The following is a 21,233-nucleotide window of genomic DNA, read 5'->3' as shown; positions in this document are numbered from 1 at the left end:
ACTGTCTATTGACTTCAAGGGGCCCAGAGAACTGGAAGAATGCCAACATTATACTAATCCACAGAAAGGGAGATGTTAAAGAATTGAAAAATTATAGGCCCATTAGCTTACTTCCAGTATTATATAAAATATTCACCAAGATAATCTCCAACAAAATAAGGTCTACATTGGACTTTAGTCAACCAAGGGAACAGGCAGGTTTCAGGAAGGGATACTCTATAATGGATCACAGCCATGTAATCAATCAGGTAATTGAGAAATCTACAGAGTACAATCAGCCTCTATATATGGCTTTCATAGATTACGGAAAGGCATTTGATTCGGTAGAGATATCAGCAATTATAGAGGCATTACCTAATCAAGGAGTACAGGACGCTTACGTAAATATCTTGGAAAGTATCTACAGAGATTCCACAGCTACCTTAATTCTCCACAAGCAGGAAGATACCTATAAAGAAGGGGTCATACAAGGAGACACAATCTCTCCAATGCTATTCACTGCGTGCTTGGAAGAAGTGTTCAAGCTATTGAACTGTGAAGGCTTAGGAGTAAGGATCAGCGGCGAATATCTCAGCAGCCTTCGATTAGCAGACGACACTGTCCTGTTCAGCAACACTGGGGACTAGTTACAACAAATGATTGAGAACCTTAACAGAGAGAGTAAGAGTTGGGTTGAAGATTAATATGCAGAAGGCAGACAGTGATCAATAGCCAGGCCAGAGAACAAGAGCTCAGGATTACCAGTCAGCCTCTAGAGTCTGAAGGAGTATGTTTACCAAGATCAATTACTCACAGGAGACCCTGATCATGAGAAGGAAATTTACAGAATAATAAAAATAGGTTGAAGTGCACACGGCACACAGTCAGATCCTGACTGGAAAATAAAAGTGTATTGAAAAGAAAGGTGTATAGGTAATCAATGCATACTACCAATGCTAACAAATGGGGCAGAAACTTGTAGACTTAAGAAGAAGCTCGAAAACAAGTCAAGGACCATGAAAAAAGAGCGATGGAATGAAGAATGTTAGGCGTAACATTAAAAGATAGGAAGGGAGCGGTGTGGCTCAAAGAGCAAACGGAGATAGCCAATGTTCTAATTGACATTAAGAGAAATAAATGGAGCTGGGCAGGTCACATAATGCGTAGGTTAAATAATCAGAATGGGTGCCAAGAGAAAGGAAGCACAGTCGAGGATGACAAAAGACTAGGTGGGATGATGAAGCTAAATTGGCAGGCGCTAATTGGAATCGGTTGGTGCAGAACAGGGGTAATTGGAAATTGCAGGGTGAGGCCTTCATCCTGCAATGGACATAAAATAGGCTGATGATGATTCAAATGCTCATGTTACACAGAAATGCTCATATCACGCATACACTGAACCACTTTTAATTATTTTTCTTTCCAGGAAAACGAACTAGAGTAATAGCAAATTTCGAGAGCAATTTCTTTAAAGCACCTGTATTGTATGCAATAACTCAAGAACAAAAGTTTGATAAAGATTGATGCACTGAGCTTGCAATTCCAATGCTGAAACAAAAGTAGATATCACAAATATTGCATTGATATATATTCATTAGTCCACAATCAATAGAACTGTCCAAAAAAGAATTCTGTTAGTATTTGAGCTGTGCCCAGCACAACAGTACACAAGCAGCACTGGAATGTGCACATTCATCTTTCATATCTTCATCTTCTGATCACTCAATGTGGTCTTTTCACTTTTATGCCATCTTCGGCTGGTCGTTTCTGAGCGCTCTCGCGAGCGCCATTGTCTTCGGCTGGTTGAAAGAGGGTGCGCGTTCGGCTGGTTCTTCTCAATCGCTCTCCTCTATCTTCAAGCGCTCTGAGGCACTCTGAGCCCCGTCATCAGAGCAGTCGTTGGGACTGAAGCTTTTCTGCAATGTCATCACACCACAGCGTCACTGCTGTTGGCGATGGTCCACCGTAACCTAGGCAACTTAGGCCACTGCATGCTGGCGTCTTGACAAATGCTCGTCTCACCGGTTTGAAGTCCACCAGTTTTCCCCGACAGCGCTGGGAGCTTTGGATAGGTGAAACATCGGACGTTGGCAGCAGTCACATAGTTTTGCATCTGTCATTGTCTCCTCCGAGAGCGAGTCACATGTTCAGCCTGCACGCTTGTTCTCTACCTCCGAGTTCGGGGAACACCCGATATGCCCGACTCTGCTGCGGGGGATGGAGGCGACCAGTCGAGGATGCCATTAGTGATGCTTTCCTGAGGCAACTGACCCATGGCATGTGCAAGGCATGCTGTTTCGCATATTATCTGCATTACAATATAATAAAGTATTTGATGTAAAGCTCAACATGTGTTGCTTTGCCTTCATTTGTCCCTTGTGTACGTGTAATGGTCTAGTGAGAGTAACAGGTTACCAGCATGCCCGTTTGTGTAATTCTCTCAATAAATGCACAATTGGAGTTAGAGCTTATGCAATTCCTCCCAATGTCTTTTTTTTTCACACTGCCATAAAATTATGAATGTCAGTTATCTGACATTTGACATGAGAAGCTAATAAGTTCAGGAATAAATGGCTGCACACCTTGCGAAAGCCCTTGGTCCTATTAGCGCCTGACCCATGGATGAGAACCGGATGAAAGAACACAGTGTCACCGGCTTCCATCTCCAAGTGGACACGCTTGTCGAACTCACTGTCTGCCAGGCCCTTGACTCCGTGGTACATCTTGTTCACGCCACCCTTGGAGCAGTGCGAGAAATTCATGTGTATTACTCTCAATGCTGCTAATTTACTAGGCAGATTCGACACATGGTTTCACCCTCTACCATTTTACAGTGCTTTTTCTTTCAGCATGACAGTCAAAGTTCAATTTTTTTTTTAAATATTGTATTGAGGACAACTGCTAGAAAGGGTTAGAGCATTCACATTTCTAATCTTCATTCTCTTTAATTTTTTTTCTGTATTTTTCTCATTTACATAAGTTTATTTTACCACCCTTTGATCTATGTTTCAAAGGGCTAAAACACTTCTGTGCTCAAAATAACAACCATGTCTCTACTGTGAGCACGCACACACACACACACTAACACAAGCAGTGTAAGCCGTACTATAAATTATCATAGTTGTAAAAGTGCACAACACAGGAAAAAAGAGCACACTGAACCCTTGTTGTGGAACAAACCTCCCACTCCGGGTAGCCGTGCTCCAGCAGCTCTCCGTGATGTGATCCAGGGATGGCCACGAGACAACCGTTCTCACGTGTCACTTTCTCCAAGGCCGTCCACGCACATACGATGCGGTCTGCTGGCCGAAACGGGAAGTAGTACAGGTCCTGGTGCAGCGGGTGACGCGATGTCAGAGCCCCTGTGACAGAAGGTCTGTGCACTTTACACTGCCAAACAAGAGTGACATCGGGAGTGACTTGCTGCTTTGTGACAAGCTAAGTCAAAGCAAAATGTGACATAGGGCATCTCGAGTGCCGCAATTTTTGTACTCATTACTGCACATTTTCACATTAATCATGTCTGTCTTGATTTTTTTCTACATGTGCACAATGCTTTTGTGTGAGCTGCAGCCACAGTGAGGAGGCCTCATAGCTTAGCACCACATGTCCCAGGCCAAAGCTCTCAAGTACAGCACGCATAGTACGAGTCACACAATGGGATAGTGGTTGTAAACATGTCAGGAACATGACTTAAGATGCAAGACCACGTCTGTACACATGTGCGTCAAACAATTATGACAGTGCAGCTACTGCTATCTCCTCATTTACACAATGCTCAATGGTGCAAATGACTACATAAGATGAAGTGCAGGCTGTGGTGCATGCAGCTTAATGCCACATTTGGACACACCACTTGCCTGTTTTGCCCAGGTTAAATCAAAGGTACACATCATCATCATCATCATCATCATCATCATCAGCAGCAGCAGCAGCAGCAGCAGCAGCAGCCTAGTTACGCCCACTGCAGGGCAAAGGCCTCTCCCATATTTCTCCAACAACCCCGGTCATGTACTAATTGTGGCCATGCCGTCCCTGCAAACTTCTTAATCTCATCCGCCCACCTAACTTTCTGCCGCCCCCTGCTACGCTTCCCTTCCCTTGGAATCCAGTCCGTAACCCTTAATGACCATCGGTTATCTTCCCTCCTCATTACATGTCCTGCCCATGCCCATTTCTTTTTCTTGATTTCAACTAAGATGTCATTAACTCGCGTTTGTTCCCTCACCCAATCTGCTCTTTTCTTATCCCTTAACGTTACACCTATCATTCTTCTTTCCATAGCTCGTTGCGTCGTCCTCAATTTAAGTAGAACCCTTTTCGTAAGCCTCCAGGTTTCTGCCCCATATGTTAGTACTGGTAACACACAGCTGTTATACACTTTCCTTTTGAGGGATAGTGGCAACCTGCTGTTCATGATTTGAGAATGCCTGCCAAACGCACCCCAGCCCATTCTTATTCTTCTGATTATTTCCGTCTCATGATCCGGATCCGTGGTCACTACCTGCCCTAAGTAGATGTATTCCCTTACCACTTCCAGTGCCTCGCTACCTATCGTAAACTGCTGTTCTCTTCCGAGACTGTTAAACATTACTTTAGTTTTCTGCAGATTAATTTTCAGACCCACCCTTCTGCTTTGCCTCTCCAGGTCAGCGAGCATACATTGCAATTGGTCTCCTGAGTTACTAAGCAAGGCAATATCATCAGCGAATCGCAAGTTGCTAAGGTATTCTCCATCAACTTTTATCCCCAATTCTTCCCACTCCAGGTCTCGGAATACCTCCTGTAAACATGCTGTGAATAGCATTGGAGAGATCGTATCTCCCTGTCTGACGCCTTTCTTTATTGGGATTTTGTTGCTTTCTTTGTGGAGGACTACGGTGGCTGTGGAGCCGCTATAGATATCTTCCAGTATTTTTAGATATGGCTCATCTACACCCTGATTCCGTAATGCCTCCATGACTGCTGAGGTTTCGACTAAATCAAACGCTTTCTCGTAATCAATGAAAGCTATATATAAGGGTTGGTTATATTCTGCACATTTCTCTATCACTTGATTGATAGTGTGAATATGGTCTATTGTTGAGTAGCCTTTACGGAATCCTGCCTGGTCCTTTGGTTGACAGAAGTCTAAGGTGTTCCTGATCCTATTTGCGATTACCTTAGTAAATACTTTGTAGGCAACGGACAGTAAGCTGATCGGTCTAATTTTTCAAGTCTTTGGCGTCCCCTTTCTTATGGATTAGGATTATGTTAGCATTCTTCCAAGACTCCGGTACGCTCGAGGTCATGAGGCATTGCGTATACAGAGTGGCCAGTTTCTCTAGAACAATCTGACCACCATCCTTCAACAGATCTGCTGTTACCTGATCCTCCCCAGCTGCCTTCCCCCTTTGCATAGCTCCTAAGGCTTTCTTTACTTCTTCTGGCGTTACCTGTGGGATTTCGAATTCCTCTAGGCTATTCTCTCTTCCACTATCGTCGTGGGTGCCACTGGTACTGTATAAATCTCTATAGAACTCCTCAGCCACTTGAACTATCTCATCCATATTAGTAACGATATTGCCGGCTTTGTCTCTTAACGCACACATCTGATTCTTGCCTATTCCTAGCTTCTTCACTGTTTTTAGGCTTCCTCCATTCCTGAGAGCCTGTTCAATTCTATCCATATTATAGTTCCTGATGTCCGCTGTCTTACGCTTGTTGATTAACTTCGAAAGTTCTGCCAGTTCTATTCTAGCTGTAGGGTTAGAGGCTTTCATACATTGGCGTTTCTTGATCAGATCTTTCGTCTCCCGCAATAGCTTACTGGTTTCCTGTCTAACGGCGTTACCACCGACTTCTATTGCGCACTCCTTAATGATGCCCATGAGATTGTCGTTCATTGCTTCAACACTAAGGTCCTCTTCCAGAGTAAAAGCCGAATACCTGTTCTGTAGCTTGATCCGGAATTCCTCTAGTTTCCCTCTTACCGCTAACTCATTGATTGGCTTCTTGTGTACCAGTTTCTTCCGTTCCCTCCTCAAGTCTAGGCTAATTCGAGTTCTTACCATCCTATGGTCACTGCAGCGTACCTTGCCGAGCATGTCTACATCTTGTATGATGCCAGGGTTCGCGCAGAGTATGAAGTCTATTTCATTTCTAGTCTCACCATTCGGGCTCCTCCACGTCCACTTTCGACTAACCCGCTTGCGGAAAAAGGTATTCATTATCCGCATATTATTCTGTTCTGCAAACTCTACTAATAACTCTCCTCTGCTATTCCTAGAGCCTATGCCATATTCCCCCACTGACTTGTCTTCAGCCTGCTTCTTGCCTACCCTGGCATTGAAGTTGCCCATCAGTATAGTGTATTTTGTTTTGACTTTACCCATCGCCGATTCCACGTCTTCATAAAAGCTTTCGACTTCCTGGTCATCATGGCTGCATGTAGGGGCATAGACTTGTATCACCTTCAATTTGTACCTCTTATTAAGTTTCACAACAAGACCTGCCACCCTCTCGTTAATGCTATAGAATTCCTGTATGTTACCAGCTATTTCCTTATTAATCAGGAATCCGACTCCTAGTTCTCGTCTCTCCGCTAAGCCCCGGTAGCACAGTACGTGCCCGCTTTTTAGCACTGTATATGCTTCTTTTGTCCTCCTAACCTCACTGAGCCCTATTATATCCCATTTACTACCCTCTAATTCCTCCAATAACACTACTAGACTCGCCTCACTAGGTAACGTTCTAACGTTAAACGTTGCCAGGTTCAGATTCCAATGGCGGCCTGTCCGGAGCCAGGTATTCTTAGCACCCTCTGCAGCGTCACAGATCTGACCGCCGCCGCGGTCAGTTGCTTCGCGGCTGCTGGGGACTGAGGGCCGGGGTTCGATTGTTGTATTCATATAGGAGGTTGTGGCCAAGTACTGCACCAGGGTGGCCAATCCTGCTCTGGTGAGAGAGTGCGTTACCGGTTCTGGTCACCGGGGTCAGGCCGCACTCCAGGCCTGTTCGTGCAATTTTCTCAACACACGGTTTAAGGTTTTAAGTACACATAATTCATGGCAATGCTGGACTTTGATTTTGCTCCACTGGAACGATGCTGATGCCTGTCATTGTAATGGCCAAATGTTGCACTGTGTTAGGTTGTCACCGTGAGAAAAAATTCATTCTCAGCAAAACGGTCGTTGCACCTCAAAGGCAGCATAAAAGGCCAAATTCAATAAAATTTCACTTTGGCTAAAATAAGTATACAATATTGTCACGTAGTAGTGACAGAATAATACAGCGGCAGATCTGTGAATGACGAAACTGACTTTTATTGGGTGAACTTGTGCCCACAAAAGCAAGTTGCACTCAAAGCACAGCGATAGCGGTGAACACGGTCGGCGATCGGCGAAATTTGGTCTGCCGGTCAAGTGCATCGGCTTTTATACACGACTCATCGAAAGTTTCAGAGTAATCGCTGGTGCCCGCGTGTCTTCCAGGAAGTCTGCACAATTCGCGTCACACATGCAATCAAATTACACAAGCTTCGGTGACAACAGGCAGCAGCAAGAACCGTCGATAACATTTGAGAAACTTCCTATACATGCGGGCGTGTCCTGTGCTGAATGATAACATTGGTTAGGCAGTGAAACACAGTCACCCGAAAAAGATAAATAAGTACAAGTGTCAATGCTCCCCTCTCAAAAAGCATCGTCCCGATGCTACAAACATAACGGGAGAGCAAAAAAACAAAAGGACACTTATTAAACAGTAGCAAAATAAAAAATAAAAAAACAAAGTCCAAAGTAATACAGCCCAAAAGAAGAGTCCAAAGTTCAGCTAAGCAAAATGCCAATGTTTGTTAGTGCTGGTAAAACGGCTTAAGTCACACAACATGGACTATTTCAGGTCGTGAGCGGCGCCGCTGTGATAACGAAATGCTGTCCGGCATGACCTCATAGTTGAGTGCACCAATGCGTCGGATGATCTTGTACAGTCCAAAATGCCGGCGTAAAAGCTTCTGTCAAGTCCTTGTCAGTGTATTGGGGTCCAAACCCAAACACTGTCGCCGGGCTGGTATTCGATATAGCGTCGTCGAAGGTTGTAATGTCATCTGTCGGTCCTCTGCTGGTTCTTGATCCGCAGGCGGGTGAGCTGTCGCACTTTGCCGGCGCGCTGGAGATAGGTGGTGATGTCATGATTCTCTTCGTCGGTGATGTGCAGCAGCATGGCCTCCAGAGTCTTTGTTGGGTTCCTGCCGCAAACCAGCTTGAATGGCATGATCTGTTTTTTCTTGCATTGCCGTGTTGTAAGTGAAGGTTATGTACAGGAGCACAGCATCCCAGGTCGTGTGCTTGACGTCGACGTACATTGCTAGCATGTCGGCGAGGGTCTTATTCAGGTGCTCCGTAAGACCATTCATCTACGGGTGGTAGGCAGTTGTCCTCCTGTGGCTTGTCTGGCTGTGTTGCAGAATGCCGTGGGTGAGCTCCACTGTAAAGGCCGTTCCTCTGTCGGTGATAAGGACTTCTGGGGCGCCATGTTGCAGCAGGATGTTTTCGACAAAGAATTTTGCCACTTCAGCTGCACTACCTTTCGGCAGAGCTATCATTTCAGCGAAGTGGGTGAGGTAGTCTGTTGCTTCGACGATCCACTTATTTACGGATGTTGCCATCGGAAGGAGTCCCAACAAGTCCATCTCGATCTGATGAAATGGTTGGCAAGGAGGCTCGATCTGCTGTAGTAATCCCACTAGCCCTGTCGGTGGTATCTTGCGTTGCTGACAGTCTCGGCATGTCTTGATGTAACGGGCAACGTTGGTGGTCAGGCGTGGCCTGTAATACTTTCCTGTATCCTCGACAGCGTCCAGGAGAATCTGAGGTGCCCAGCGATCATTGACAATGAAATGACACTGAAAATCTGGTTTTCGGATCAAAGTGCTTCCGAACTGTAACTCCTGACACCAGCTTTGGTGCAGTTAACATTTTAGCATGTTTAAGGGCGAGTACATATATAGTGAACTACAGATATAAGGACCAATTCTCGCGGAACTATCGAATTCGTTATAAATCATTTACACTGTATGATGCAGATCTCAGAAACTGTGCCCATGTGCTATCATCAATGTTAAACCCAGGTGCCTAGGCGGGTACCAGTTTTCAATATTCTGGGTTTTGCACCATTTCCATAAAATGGTGACAGGCTTTTTTTTTTTCGTTTCTGGTACAAAAATGCATTTTCTCATCTTTCTTTTTGCAATACATCCATTTGTATTACAAATGTATCTGCACTATTTAAAACAAGGTTTTACAGTGACTGTGAAGCTGTTAAGGGAAGTTCCACAGCCATTTTCGTGAGGTGAAGGGGCATGCAACAGCATGGTCGATATCAATGAGCAATACAACCTGCATCGGAGTCATGATTATTTTCCTTTGAAACATAATTATCAATGACTATAAAATAAAAGTTGCCCTGCGTACACTTCACATAAATAGTCAGCAGCTTCTTTGCATGGATTTTTAACCATCAATCCATAATTTCTTATTTTTTTTTTGAAGGTTGAAGTGAATCCATTGTGGACATAAGCGCCAGGTGTTGTGGCCAAGCCACTGGCTTGTTTGTGCTCAGTGGTGTCATGTTGAGGTGTGTGGAGTCTAAGAGCCAACTGAAACAAAAGTTCTTGCTGCATAGAAAAAAACCTTCTCAGATGTATGCCAAGCTGAGCAACTGACACATCAAAGACAATGAAGCGGTATAAGTGACCCCTCATACTCCTTGGAAGTAGTGCGAGGGTTGTATTTGCCGAGCCACCACTGATGCCACCTGAGCATGCTCACTCATGCTCTGGTCATGAAGCTGCTCAAACACAGGCCATGCTGCACCACAGCCATGCGTGCACCTAGCTGACCTCCAACAAGAAGCCAGTAAAGTGCGTCGCAAAAAAACAAAAATGACACCACTGAGCACAAACAAGCCAGTGGCTTGGCCACAACACCTGGCGCTTATGTCCATGCTAGATTCATTTCAACCTACGTCACTGTTGGATAGCACAGCAAATGGTCATGGCTTGAAGAGCATACCCGTGTCTGGTGGCTTGTTGATGAGCATTGTATGAACTGCAGTCAAATTGGGCCCACAGAATGAGCTTGCATAGTCCAGGATCTGCAAGAAACACATTCAAGGTGTCCATGGTACAGAGCAATCTGGAGTAGCAATATTGTAAAGCAATACAGCTAAATTAACTCTCGATCATTCAATCATAACCCACAATGCTAGTATATAGACAAATTAATTCTCACCAACCAGAGCCATTTGTGTAGATAGAGCCTACACAGAGCCTAAATGAATTTTTTTACAAAGGAGCCATATAATCATGCTCAATTTGTGCGCGCGCGCGCGTGTGTGCGTGTGTGTGTGCGCGCGTGCGTGTGCGTGTGTGTGTGCGCACGTGCGTGTGTGTGCGCGCGCGTGCGTGTGCGTGTGCGCGCGCGTGCGTGCGTGTGCGTGTGTGTGCGCGCGCGTGTGCGTGTGCGCGCGCGTCTGTGTGCGTGTGCGCGCGCGCGTCTGTGTGTGCGTGTGCGCGTGCGTGTGTGCGCGTGCGTATGTGTGCGCGTGCGTGCGTGTGTGTGTGTGCGCGTGCGTGCGTGTGTGTGTGTGCGCGTGCGTGTGTGTGCGCGTGCGTGCGTGTGCGTGCGTGTGCGCGTGCGTGCGCGTGCGTGCGTGTGCGTGCGTGTGCGTGCGTGTGCGCGTGCGTGCGTGTGCGCGTGCGGGCGTGTGCGTGCGTGTGCGTGCGTGCGTGCGTGCGTGCGTAAGGTGTGCCATACATGCAATACAGAGTAATAGAGAGAACGATAAAGAGGATGGGAAAGGCAGGGAGATTAACTGCATAAGAATCTGGTTTGCTACCCTGCACTGGGGGAGGGGTAAGGGGAGATGAAAGATAAGGAATGGCAGAGAGAAAAAGCAAAGAAATGAAAAAAAGAAAATAGTAGGGAAGAACAACAATGTATAAGCAGTGTGAAATACGTGTGAGAATAATTAATGTTGTACAATGAAAGAGAAGCAGGGTATACAAGTGGCAACGTAACGACACATGATTTCTAAGAGGCAAGGATACGGATTCCACGAGTAGGCACAAACCTTCATGGAAACATTTTTATGCCGACTGACTACACAATGCCAAACTGATTGCATGGGAACATTGAGAGTTCTGCGAGCAGTCACATTATGTTTCCCGAGCATGCACAATACGCGTGCGTGTAGCCCCTTTTCCCATGCTTGCTACACACATGATGCAGCATTGCAGTTGCTGATTTACCCTGTCCATACACACACCTGCAGGAGGACAACTGCAGCTGTTGCATAATCAGAAATAACCACTGGAGCTATCAGAGGGTGATGCACTCTTAAGTGAAAGCAGATGCAGACTTCGCACCAATACACATGCTGCTGTCACTTTATATACTGCAGTCCCCATCTTGCAGTGCTCCAGCGCAAATCACCTAAACAACCGCGTGGGTCTGAGGATCCAAACCCTAAGGGTTACGATCAGCTCAACTGCATATGTTGTGTGTGCCAGAAGCAGGTGCTCATTCAGTCTCTACAGCGAGTGAGACAGAGCGTCGCAAAAAGAAGGCGCAGAGTACAAGGAAGCCACTTATTGAACTACTATGTTGGTGTTGACTAACTGTTATACACTATACGCCAGAAGTCATTTGGTCAAATTTGCAAGACAGAAATCTGTTCCATTTTCTCTGCGCTACAAAACGCTTCACATCGGGTCGAAACGGTATCTTTTCAATGAAACCTCAAGAACAGTACAAGAAATCCAGTAGCAATCACATCAGCGTCAAGCAGTTATCACCAGTTTTCACCCTAGATCAAAAGCTAACCTTTATTTTTCCGTAATCTTCACTAACATTCGAAGCTTCATACCCAAACGTGAGCACCTGTCCTATCTTGTCAAGTCTTCTGATAGCAATATTCTGATACTAACCGAAACGTGGCTATCAAGTGATGTTGCCGACGCAGAAGTACTAGCCGATCTACCGAATTTCAATGTGTATCGGAATGACCGCAAAGGCACTCGCGGGGGCGGTGTTCTCATTGCAGCCAGTAAACAATTACCGTGTTCTGAAGTTAACATTGACTCCGACTTGGAAATATTATGGCTACTAATCCAAGCTTTACCACAATCTGTATTATTGGGTGTTTGCTATAGGCCCCCACATAACAATCCTAACTTTTCCCGCGCACTTAATAATAATCTAAACCAACTCACCTTGACCTATCCTAAAGCCGATCTCGTTCTTTTTGGTGATTTTAATTTTCCTGGTATTAATTGGAGCGAAGAAACTGCAACGGCTAACACAGCTGAAGCCAGAGACTTTCTTAATGTTTGCCTTGATTATAACCTAACGCAATTAATAACTCAGCCAACGCGTGTAACTTGCGATTCCGCTAACATTTTGGATTTAATACTGACGACCCATCCCAATAGCATGTCTTCGATTAACTATCTGCATGAAATTAGTGACCATAAAGTTATTCACGTAGATTTCAGTTTTTGCCCTACTACCAATCCCTCGCACAAGAAAACTATAACATTATACAATAGGGGAAATTATGAGGCCATAAACAACGAACTTTGCACATTTTTTCCCACATATGAGGCCAATTTTTATCACTGTTCCGTTCAGGAAAACTGGCTTACTTTTAAGCAGAAACTAACCGAGCTAATACGCCTGTTCATCCCTAAAACTACCATCCGTGTAAACAGCCAAAAGCCATGGTTTAACAAAATATTGCACCGCCTAGACAACAAGAAAAAACGTTTATTCCGGAATGCCAAACTAAAAGGTGGCGCCCAAAACTGGGAGAAGTATTACGTGGCAGAAAAAGCTTATCTCACGGGAATCCGTAACGCCAAATTCACTTTCTTTAACAACGATTTGCCTAATATGTTAACTAATAACCCACGCAAGTTCTGGCAGATTATTAACCCCCAAGCAGCAGCTTCTACCACTCTTACTAACGACTCTGGAGAGGTTATTTCAGCAGCTGAATGTGCCGATGCTTTTAACAAGGCCTTTTCAACTGTCTTTACTAAAGAAGTTGACACTTGCTTACCCATGTTTTCATGTCTTATCACGTCTTCGATGCCTGAAATTAGCTTTTCTGTTAATGGTATATCATCCCTCATCGAAAAGACCAAGTTATCATTGGCATCCGGACTGGACGAAATTAATGCTAAAGTGTTAAAAAATATAGGTCACATTGCTTCCGCTTATCTTGTCTTATTATTTTCGCAATCTCTTTCTACAGGCATCATCCCAGATGACTGGAAAGTGGGAAAGGTCGTTCCCATCTTCAAATCCGGTAACAAAAACTCACCTCTGAACTACCGACCAATTTCCTTGACTAGCGTACCTTGCAAACTCATGGAACACGTCATTTACTCTTACATCATGAATTTCCTCGACTCTCATAACTTCTTTCACCATTCTCAACATGGGTTTCGTAAGGGTTTCTCTTGCGAAACCCAGCTTGCCATCTTTGTTCATGACCTTCATGCTAACCTTGATGTTAACGTACAAACTGACTCCTTATTTCTTGACTTCGCAAAAGCTTTTGATAAAGTACCCCATAAACGCCTAATTTTAAAATTGTCCTTCTTAAACTTGCACCCGAATGTACTAAATTGGATAAAAGAATTCTTGACTAACCGTTCACAAGTAGTGTTTACAAACAACAAATTATCCAGCCCACTTCCAGTCTCATCGGGGGTGCCTCAAGGCTCTGTCCTCGGCCCTCTTCTGTTCCTAATATACATTAACGACCTTCCTTTGCATGTATCTTCTAATATCCGCATGTTTGCTGACGACTGCGTTATCTACCGAACCATTACTAGTCCATCTGACCATATCATCTTACAACAAGATCTCGACCACATACTACAATGGTGTGATGACTGGCTAATGTCCCTAAACCCTACTAAATGCAAGCTCATTCCCTTCACTCGTCGTAAAATTCCTCTTCACTTCACTTATAACATAGCTAACATCCCTGTTGAATCAGTAACCACTTATAAATACCTTGGAGTTACCTTATCTAACAATATGTCTTGGAACACGCACATTGCTAAAGTCACGTCATCAGCTAACAGAACTTTGGGTTTTTTAAAACGGCATTTACGTAACGCTCCGAGACACGTAAAACTACTTGCTTATAAATCATTAGTGAGGGCTAAGTTGGAGTACGCATCTCCCATCTGGAACCCACCCGAAGTAGGTCTCACTAATACCCTAGAATCCGTTCAAAATCGTGCTGCTAGATTCATTCATGCTTCATATTCATATGAGATCAGTGCTTCATCCCTCAAAGCCGAGTGTAATTTATCACCTTTATCCTGTCGCCGACGCATTGCAACCCTCTCTCTATTTCACAAGTTCTTTCACTCGCCGCTTAATTGCGCTCCTTACATTATCCCTGCAGCTCACATATCTCACCGCACTGGTCATTCCTTGCAAGTTTCTCGCCCACGTGCCCGCACTAAAACATTTTCTGCTTCATTTTTTCCCAGAGCAGCAAAAGACTGGAACGGCCTTTCTCGAAACATCGCCATTATCACCTGCCCATCAAGCTTCATGCATAGCATATCAAATATAACATCGCACTGATCGGTATCAACAATATTCTGTCTAACAAAAAAAAAAAAAAAAACCCACCCCTTATGTAATACCCCCTCGGGGGTCTTTAAGGAAATAAAAATGACATGAAATGAAATGAAAAATGAAATCAGCATGGTGCGCAGGAGCTGAAGCCCCTGCAAACCAAGCGTGACACAGCAGTATAAAAGAACACTTTATACACCAGTACACAGGAGCAGGGCTACCAACAGCTGTGCTACCAGGGCACGGAGCAAGATACATTTAGGAGTGGAAACTCCGCTGTTTGCGGCGACCAGAAAAGGTCACAAGCGCGCAGAGCCGTTATCGTGCTGGCGGCGCCTAGCGGCCTGGAAAGAAATTACCGCCATTGAGAGCGCGCCGGATCCGCATGCCCGGGCGCTGCATTTTTTTTTTTTGCGCTGCGGCTTCTACGACGCGCCGCATGGCGCCGACACTGTATATGGCCCCGTCGGCGCATACAACAATTGTGACCTTATCTGGTCGCCCACGCTCGCTCGCGCTGACGGGAGTTTCACCTCCTAAATGTCTTACTCCGTGTACCAGGGCAATGTTCCTTCAGCTCGGTATAGCCTACGAGCGTGGCAGTTTGAGCGAGTTGGTCTGTCACAACTTTTTTAGGCTTGTAGCGCAGCTCAGAACTAGCAAAGAAAGGAAGGTGGAAGGGGTAATGAAAAGGAACGAAGAACGGGGGGGGACAGGGAACCCTGTTCTCCATTCCTTTTCATTACCCCTTCCATCTTCCGTTTTTTGGTCGCTCTGAGTTGCGCTACAAACCTTAAAAAGATAGCCTCCGAGATCAACTCTGTGTAGCAAGACTGTGCACATAAAGTGAGCTGCGTCTCTTTGGCGTAGCCTCTTCCTCCTGCTCAAGGAAGAGGTCCTCAACCCACAACCGGGCAGCAACAACAACATACTCCTAGCCCTTGACGTGGAAAAAGCATTTGATAATATAGCACACGAAACCATCCTAGAAGGCCTCGCTGCCATAGGATGCGGGGAGCGAGTATACCATTATACCGTGGCTTTTCTCAGCCACCGCAAAGCCCGCATCGGCATAGCAGGCCTACAATCAGACGTATATGATCTACCGCAGAAGGGGACTCCGCAAGGATCAATAATATCTCCTTTCCTCTTCAACATCGGACTTAGAAAACTTGCTTTACAACTGGAAAACATCCCAAAACTCGGATGTGCCTTCTATGCCGACGATATCACCCTATGGGCAACCAAGGGTTCATACGGCGACAGAGAAAACACATTACTCACAGCTATCAGACACATTGAGTCATACCTAACCACAGCAGGAATGAGGTGTGCCCCACACAAGTCGGAGTACCTTCAAATCCGGCCCAAGCAAACTAAGGAACATCGAGCCCCACCAATACATCTCGAGATTGCCGGACAACCTATAAAGCACGTCCCGACCACACGCTTACTAGGTATGCACGTCCAGGAGAACAATGGCATAAAGGTAGCCTCAGAGAAATTAAATCATGTTATAAGAAGCACCGCATCACTCATCGCCAGAGTAGCGCGCAGCAAAGATGGTTTCACAGAGGACGATATGTTAAGACTGGTACAAGCCCTCGTCATCAGCCGTGTCACGTACGCACTCCCGTATCAAGTCAAGCGCAAAAGCGAGACAGAGCGCATGGACACTCTCATAAGAATGGCGTACAAAACGGCTTTACAGCTACCGTCAAGCACAAGCACAAAGAAATTACTAGCGCTAGGTGTATACAACACCTTTGAGGAGCTAGCAAGTGCCACGCTCGTAGCGCAGAGGGAGCGCCTCAACAAGCCTCAACAGAGAAGACACCTTCTTCAACGGCTAGGGTACCCACTGACACCTCAGTACTGCAAAGAAGAAACACAACTCTTGACTAACCACATTAGAGAGAACATTGTAGTAGACCCTATCCCCAAGAACATGCACCCCACCCAAATCAAGAGAGAAGAGCAGCGCGTGCCCGCACGTTGCACAAACGCTGCTTCAGAGACCCAGATACATACTACACGGACGCTAGCCCGTATCCCTCGTCGCCACATTGCGGGCCCAAATACACACTTGCCGTTGTCAATCAGGGGAACCTGGTAGTCTCTGCTTCCATCTGCGCCACATGCAGCGCAGCAGCAGAAGCAGCAGCGATCGCTCTCGCACTTTGCGACGCCGAGAGCAAGGGAAGGTCCGCCCGCATCCATACGGACTCACAAGCGGCGTGTCGTTTATACATGAATGGAACGCTCCCCATACAAGCCATTCGAATCCTGGGTCGCTCACTAGAATGGACCCACGGTATCGTCTGGTGCCCCAGGCACGATGGCCTGCTGGGAAACGAAGAGGCGTACTGCGCAGCTCGAGGTCTCACTAGACGAGAGGCAGACCACACCGTTCTTCAGCCCCCGACAGACCGACGAGCGACCCACGAGTTATTAACAACAGGTCAACAAATACTACAGGACCAACGTCTCGGAAGAACGCAATACGCTCCCCCACACAAAGCTCTCAATAAACTCCAGGCAAGGGACTGGCACCGCCTGCAAACTAACACATACCCTCACTTGTCTCGTCTACACGCAATCTCCCCAGACAGTTATACGTCCCGGACATGTCCCTGGTGTAGCAACCACACAGCAACACTCGCGCACATAACACACGAATGTACCGACCGTCCGGGCGACGCAATTTCGCCACGAGTCGCAACACACACACTCACTACGTGGTCTTGGGAGGCGAGACTCTCCGAACTGGACCTGGGAAGCCAAGTGGCGACCCTTGACCAGGCCCGGCGAGTTGCGATCGCCAGTGGAGCCCTGTCAGAGGGAACCACCCAGGAATAAACCGCGCAACAGTTTCTGCAATAATAAAGTTCCTCTTCCTCCTCCTAGAGAACAGCAGCAGCGAATAGGCGTGCACCTGCCTCGGGTCGAGGACCCTTGCTGGGGCTGGTCAGCAAAAGGGCTGCCCAGGAGAATCGGAATTCAGTACACACCGTTTTGCCGTCAAAGAGCTATTCCCTGTGCCCCCACTCTACAGTGAGCTTGAGCCATCAGGAGAGCGGGGACGTGGGTTCCTGCCCAAACAAACTAATCCTGTGAGCCCCTGGTTTGTTTGTGGGTGGACAGCAGCAAGTGTTTTACAGTCCCGCTGCTGTATGGCACCAGCCTCAGAGGAAAGAGACAGAGAAAGTTCAAAAGAAACCTTGCTGAAATGCGGCACCTATGCCAAAAACATACTGTGCTTTGGTGCTGCAATGAAATGGGTCAATGTAATCCACACAGTATGTGCCATGACAGACCCTGTGCAACCATTCGACTGATAGAGTGCACACTGTCATTGAGTGGCTGTGCATCAGCACACTTCACAGCATGCACAAGCTGGGAGGCAAGTACAGAGTGCCTCAGCAAGTTGTGAAAGCTGATGCACCTACTCTGGGACCAAGGAATGTTTGTGAATTTCTGCACAACTGCATATCATCACTGTCATCACAATACAGAAAATCCTGGGCTGTGACAAACGGTTCATCTAATTCTCTCCACTTATGCCTATCCTGGGAAATGCACCTGTATTCTATACCCACACGCTTCCTGACCTCGCCATTCCACCCTGGGCTCGGGCACCACCGAGCAGTGTTTCCTTCTATCAGTATTCACTATGCTATTCAACAAACCACTAGCTACCCGATTCCATGCACTGCATGTTTAAGTTTTCATGTATACTTAGGCTAGAAACCATATCAGAAAATATTGTTGGTAAAAAAGATGCACAGCAAAAAGACTGATGATACATAATCACGGAGGTTTGGTAAACTGCAAATTCAGTCATGTCTGACTGTCTGTCGTGAAAAATGCGTGCAATGGCAACCACTGCAATTCAGCTGAGCAGGAAACCAGCTCTACTGTTCCCCCTTGTTTCACGCTCTGACAATAAGTAGTAAAAATGCTTGATTTTCATCTCAATGTACCGTGTCACACCACCTTTTTCTCAAGTCACAGTTCAGGCTGGCTTTGACATTTTGGACACTTTCTCTTTACCTACCTAAATGTTGTCTTATTACCATGAAATTTTGTGTGTGCACACTTTTATGTGCATAGGATGTTTTAAATATGTCTAATGCAAAGTTATGAACAAACAATGAGCACTGTTCACAAAGGCCATCTAAAATACAAGCAGTCGGAACTTTAAATTGGAAAAAAACATCTTATATAGGCATGTTTATTCCTTCTAAATGCGGTGTACAGTAATCAAGGAACGGGACAATCTGTTGCATAATAAATATTGCAAGAGACTGGCAATAGGCACGTGAAAAAGTGCACACAAGAAAGTGATGTTTTGTTCACAGACACAGGAACACAGCAACATACTACAGTTTTTAAAAAACTAATACTAGCATCACTTGGAATATTATTAATGCATTAGTATTTTTTGGGTACTACATGCACTTTCTGGGAACTGTGTATGTATTCATGTATGTCTATCTAACCATTTTCCCGCTTACCTGGGTCAGTGGGTGGTCAAATGACTAGCACATCGGGCTGCTGTGCTGAGGGCCACAAGAGATTTTGGAACCAGCCATCTGACAGACTTGGGTCACCGAGTATGTGTACGTACATGCCTCTCTTCAACGAACTCTTTTTCACACCAACGCGGGTAACTCTAAATGCGAGACTGGATAGGTGCCGTTCCTCAAAGAGACTCTTTGATGTCGACTTCAAGCACTGGCTATGCACCACTCGGTCTGTGCCGATCTTCAACGAGTCTCTTCGACGCCAACCTGGGCAACCAGGTACGTGCCCCTGGAAATGGGCCGCTCTACAATGACGAAGAACATTTCTCCGATGCTGAACAAAACAAAATCCTCATCGCAAAGGTTCCTCAAGGACAGCAACCCAACGCATTAGCAGGTTGTGCCACAGATACACAGGGTAGATGCCGTTTTTCAATGAACGCCTTTCCCGCCAGCGCAAGCTGTGCCCCTCTTCAATGAACGTCTCGCCAACTTGCACCACTGAGTATGTGCCACTGAGTGTGCAGCAACCGAGGGAACAATTCTCGGCGCTCGCAGGCGTTTCTCGTCTTAAAGGCCACGTACAGACTTCTCGGCAGCGCCACTAGTTGGTGTGGCACGTCCAGAGAGAAGCGCAAGGGAGGAGCCCAGTTGCCTCGTGACGCATTTCTCAGCGTTCGTTGGGATGCCACGCGCAGGCTTCGTGGCGGCCGTGCTAGATGATGCAGAGTGTTGTTAGGGAAGCACAAAAGCACACACCTCATACATCACTCATTTCGGTGGTGACAATACGTCGTGCGACTATACTGATCCAATGATTTACCGTCAGTCGTCGTGAGGTGGGTTCCGCCGCAGTTCTTACTTCTACCTTCATTAGTGATCAAATGTGGCCTTCTGAAGTCTATCTCCCATTTACATTTGTCTGTTGTCCCATGCATGTCATTCATCATTTTTCAGATTTATTGCTTTTTGATTTCATTGTGTAATTAACATTAAAAAAGGGTGATGGTTGGTGGTGAAATGCTTTTATATAATTCTCAAGTATGTCAATAAACAAAACTAAAGTTGAGAAACAACCTTTGCACAGAGCTAGCTTTTTTTTTTTTGCATTTTCCATCACATACTCTGTGTAGTTATGCAAAATTTTGCAGGCTGGTTGACCATTGCATGAAGTTCTACAATAACTACTCAGTCAATAGCATTTCACTTGCTCACTACTTTCAGTACGTCACTACACATGGTAACTGTATTTATAATTGATCCATCATCAGGCTTCAGGAAAATGCACAGGAGTTAATAAAGCACATTGATCTTTGCACCTACCTGTGGCATAGTGCAATAGCTGAACAGCACATCGTCCATGTACAGTTCTTGCAACTTGTTGACAACATGCTCACTGTGATCTGCATCCACCTTGGAGATGTCCTTCATGACCACCAGGCCTGGCACCTTCAAATTGCCATCAGCAATGTCCTGGAACCGCTTCCTAGGTGCACCCAGACAGAGACAGGCAGCCAGGTTCAGTGGTTAACACCTGCTATGCACTGATGTTGCACAGCAGCCCCAGCATTTTCATACAGAAGCTACCACAGGGCCATGCTACGTCGAAGCTATTCAGGCTCCATAGAGATATCACGGCAAGCGAATAATTATGCCACTGCCTTTGTCGACAACATGTTTGTAACTTTTTACCTTATGCTTTAAAATTCAAATTGGTAGTTCATTGCATGGCAGCACTCCAATTCAGTGGCTAAATATTTAATGTTCAAAACTATTTCAGTTTATCAATGATTTCAATGGAAATGCATTGTTAATATGAGTAGGATTATAACCGTCACAGAGCCTGTTGGGTAATCTTTGCAGCATTCAAAATCATCCATATAAATATAAAATTGTTGTAAAAGTTAAATAAACTGCCATTTAGCATATTTGTGATGGCAAATCAGCCTTAATGATGTCCTCTATGTTTGAAGGAAAAGTATAGTATGACTTATGTTGGTGACCACCATGCTTGTTGCAAATTACAAGCCCGAGAGGACCGAACATTTGTTTTTTTTTCCTTAATCACTCTTCATATCCTAAA

General features: G+C 45.7%; 1 protein-coding gene across 4 annotated transcripts in view; it reads right to left on the bottom strand.

Moving 5' to 3' along the window:
* The window catches only part of LOC142557833 (putative phytanoyl-CoA dioxygenase), a 78,664-nt gene that overhangs the window by 29,407 nt on the left and 28,024 nt on the right, over positions 1 to 21,233 (bottom strand). For all 4 annotated transcript variants that reach the window (XM_075670015.1, XM_075670017.1, XM_075670016.1 and 1 more), the window contains 4 exons: positions 20,474 to 20,636; positions 10,032 to 10,113; positions 3,160 to 3,341; positions 2,562 to 2,717 (listed from right to left, as the gene is read on the bottom strand). In XM_075670015.1, the coding sequence (XP_075526130.1) occupies positions 2,562 to 2,717; positions 3,160 to 3,341; positions 10,032 to 10,113; positions 20,474 to 20,636 (583 nt within the window). The remainder of the gene's footprint in view (positions 1 to 2,561; positions 2,718 to 3,159; positions 3,342 to 10,031; positions 10,114 to 20,473; positions 20,637 to 21,233) is intronic.

Source organism: Dermacentor variabilis, chromosome 9 (genome assembly GCF_050947875.1).
Source record: "Dermacentor variabilis isolate Ectoservices chromosome 9, ASM5094787v1, whole genome shotgun sequence".
Classification (NCBI taxonomy): domain Eukaryota; kingdom Metazoa; phylum Arthropoda; class Arachnida; order Ixodida; family Ixodidae; genus Dermacentor; species Dermacentor variabilis.
The sequence above is the reverse complement of the archived record's forward strand: the minus strand, read 5'-3'. Positions and strand labels throughout refer to the sequence as shown.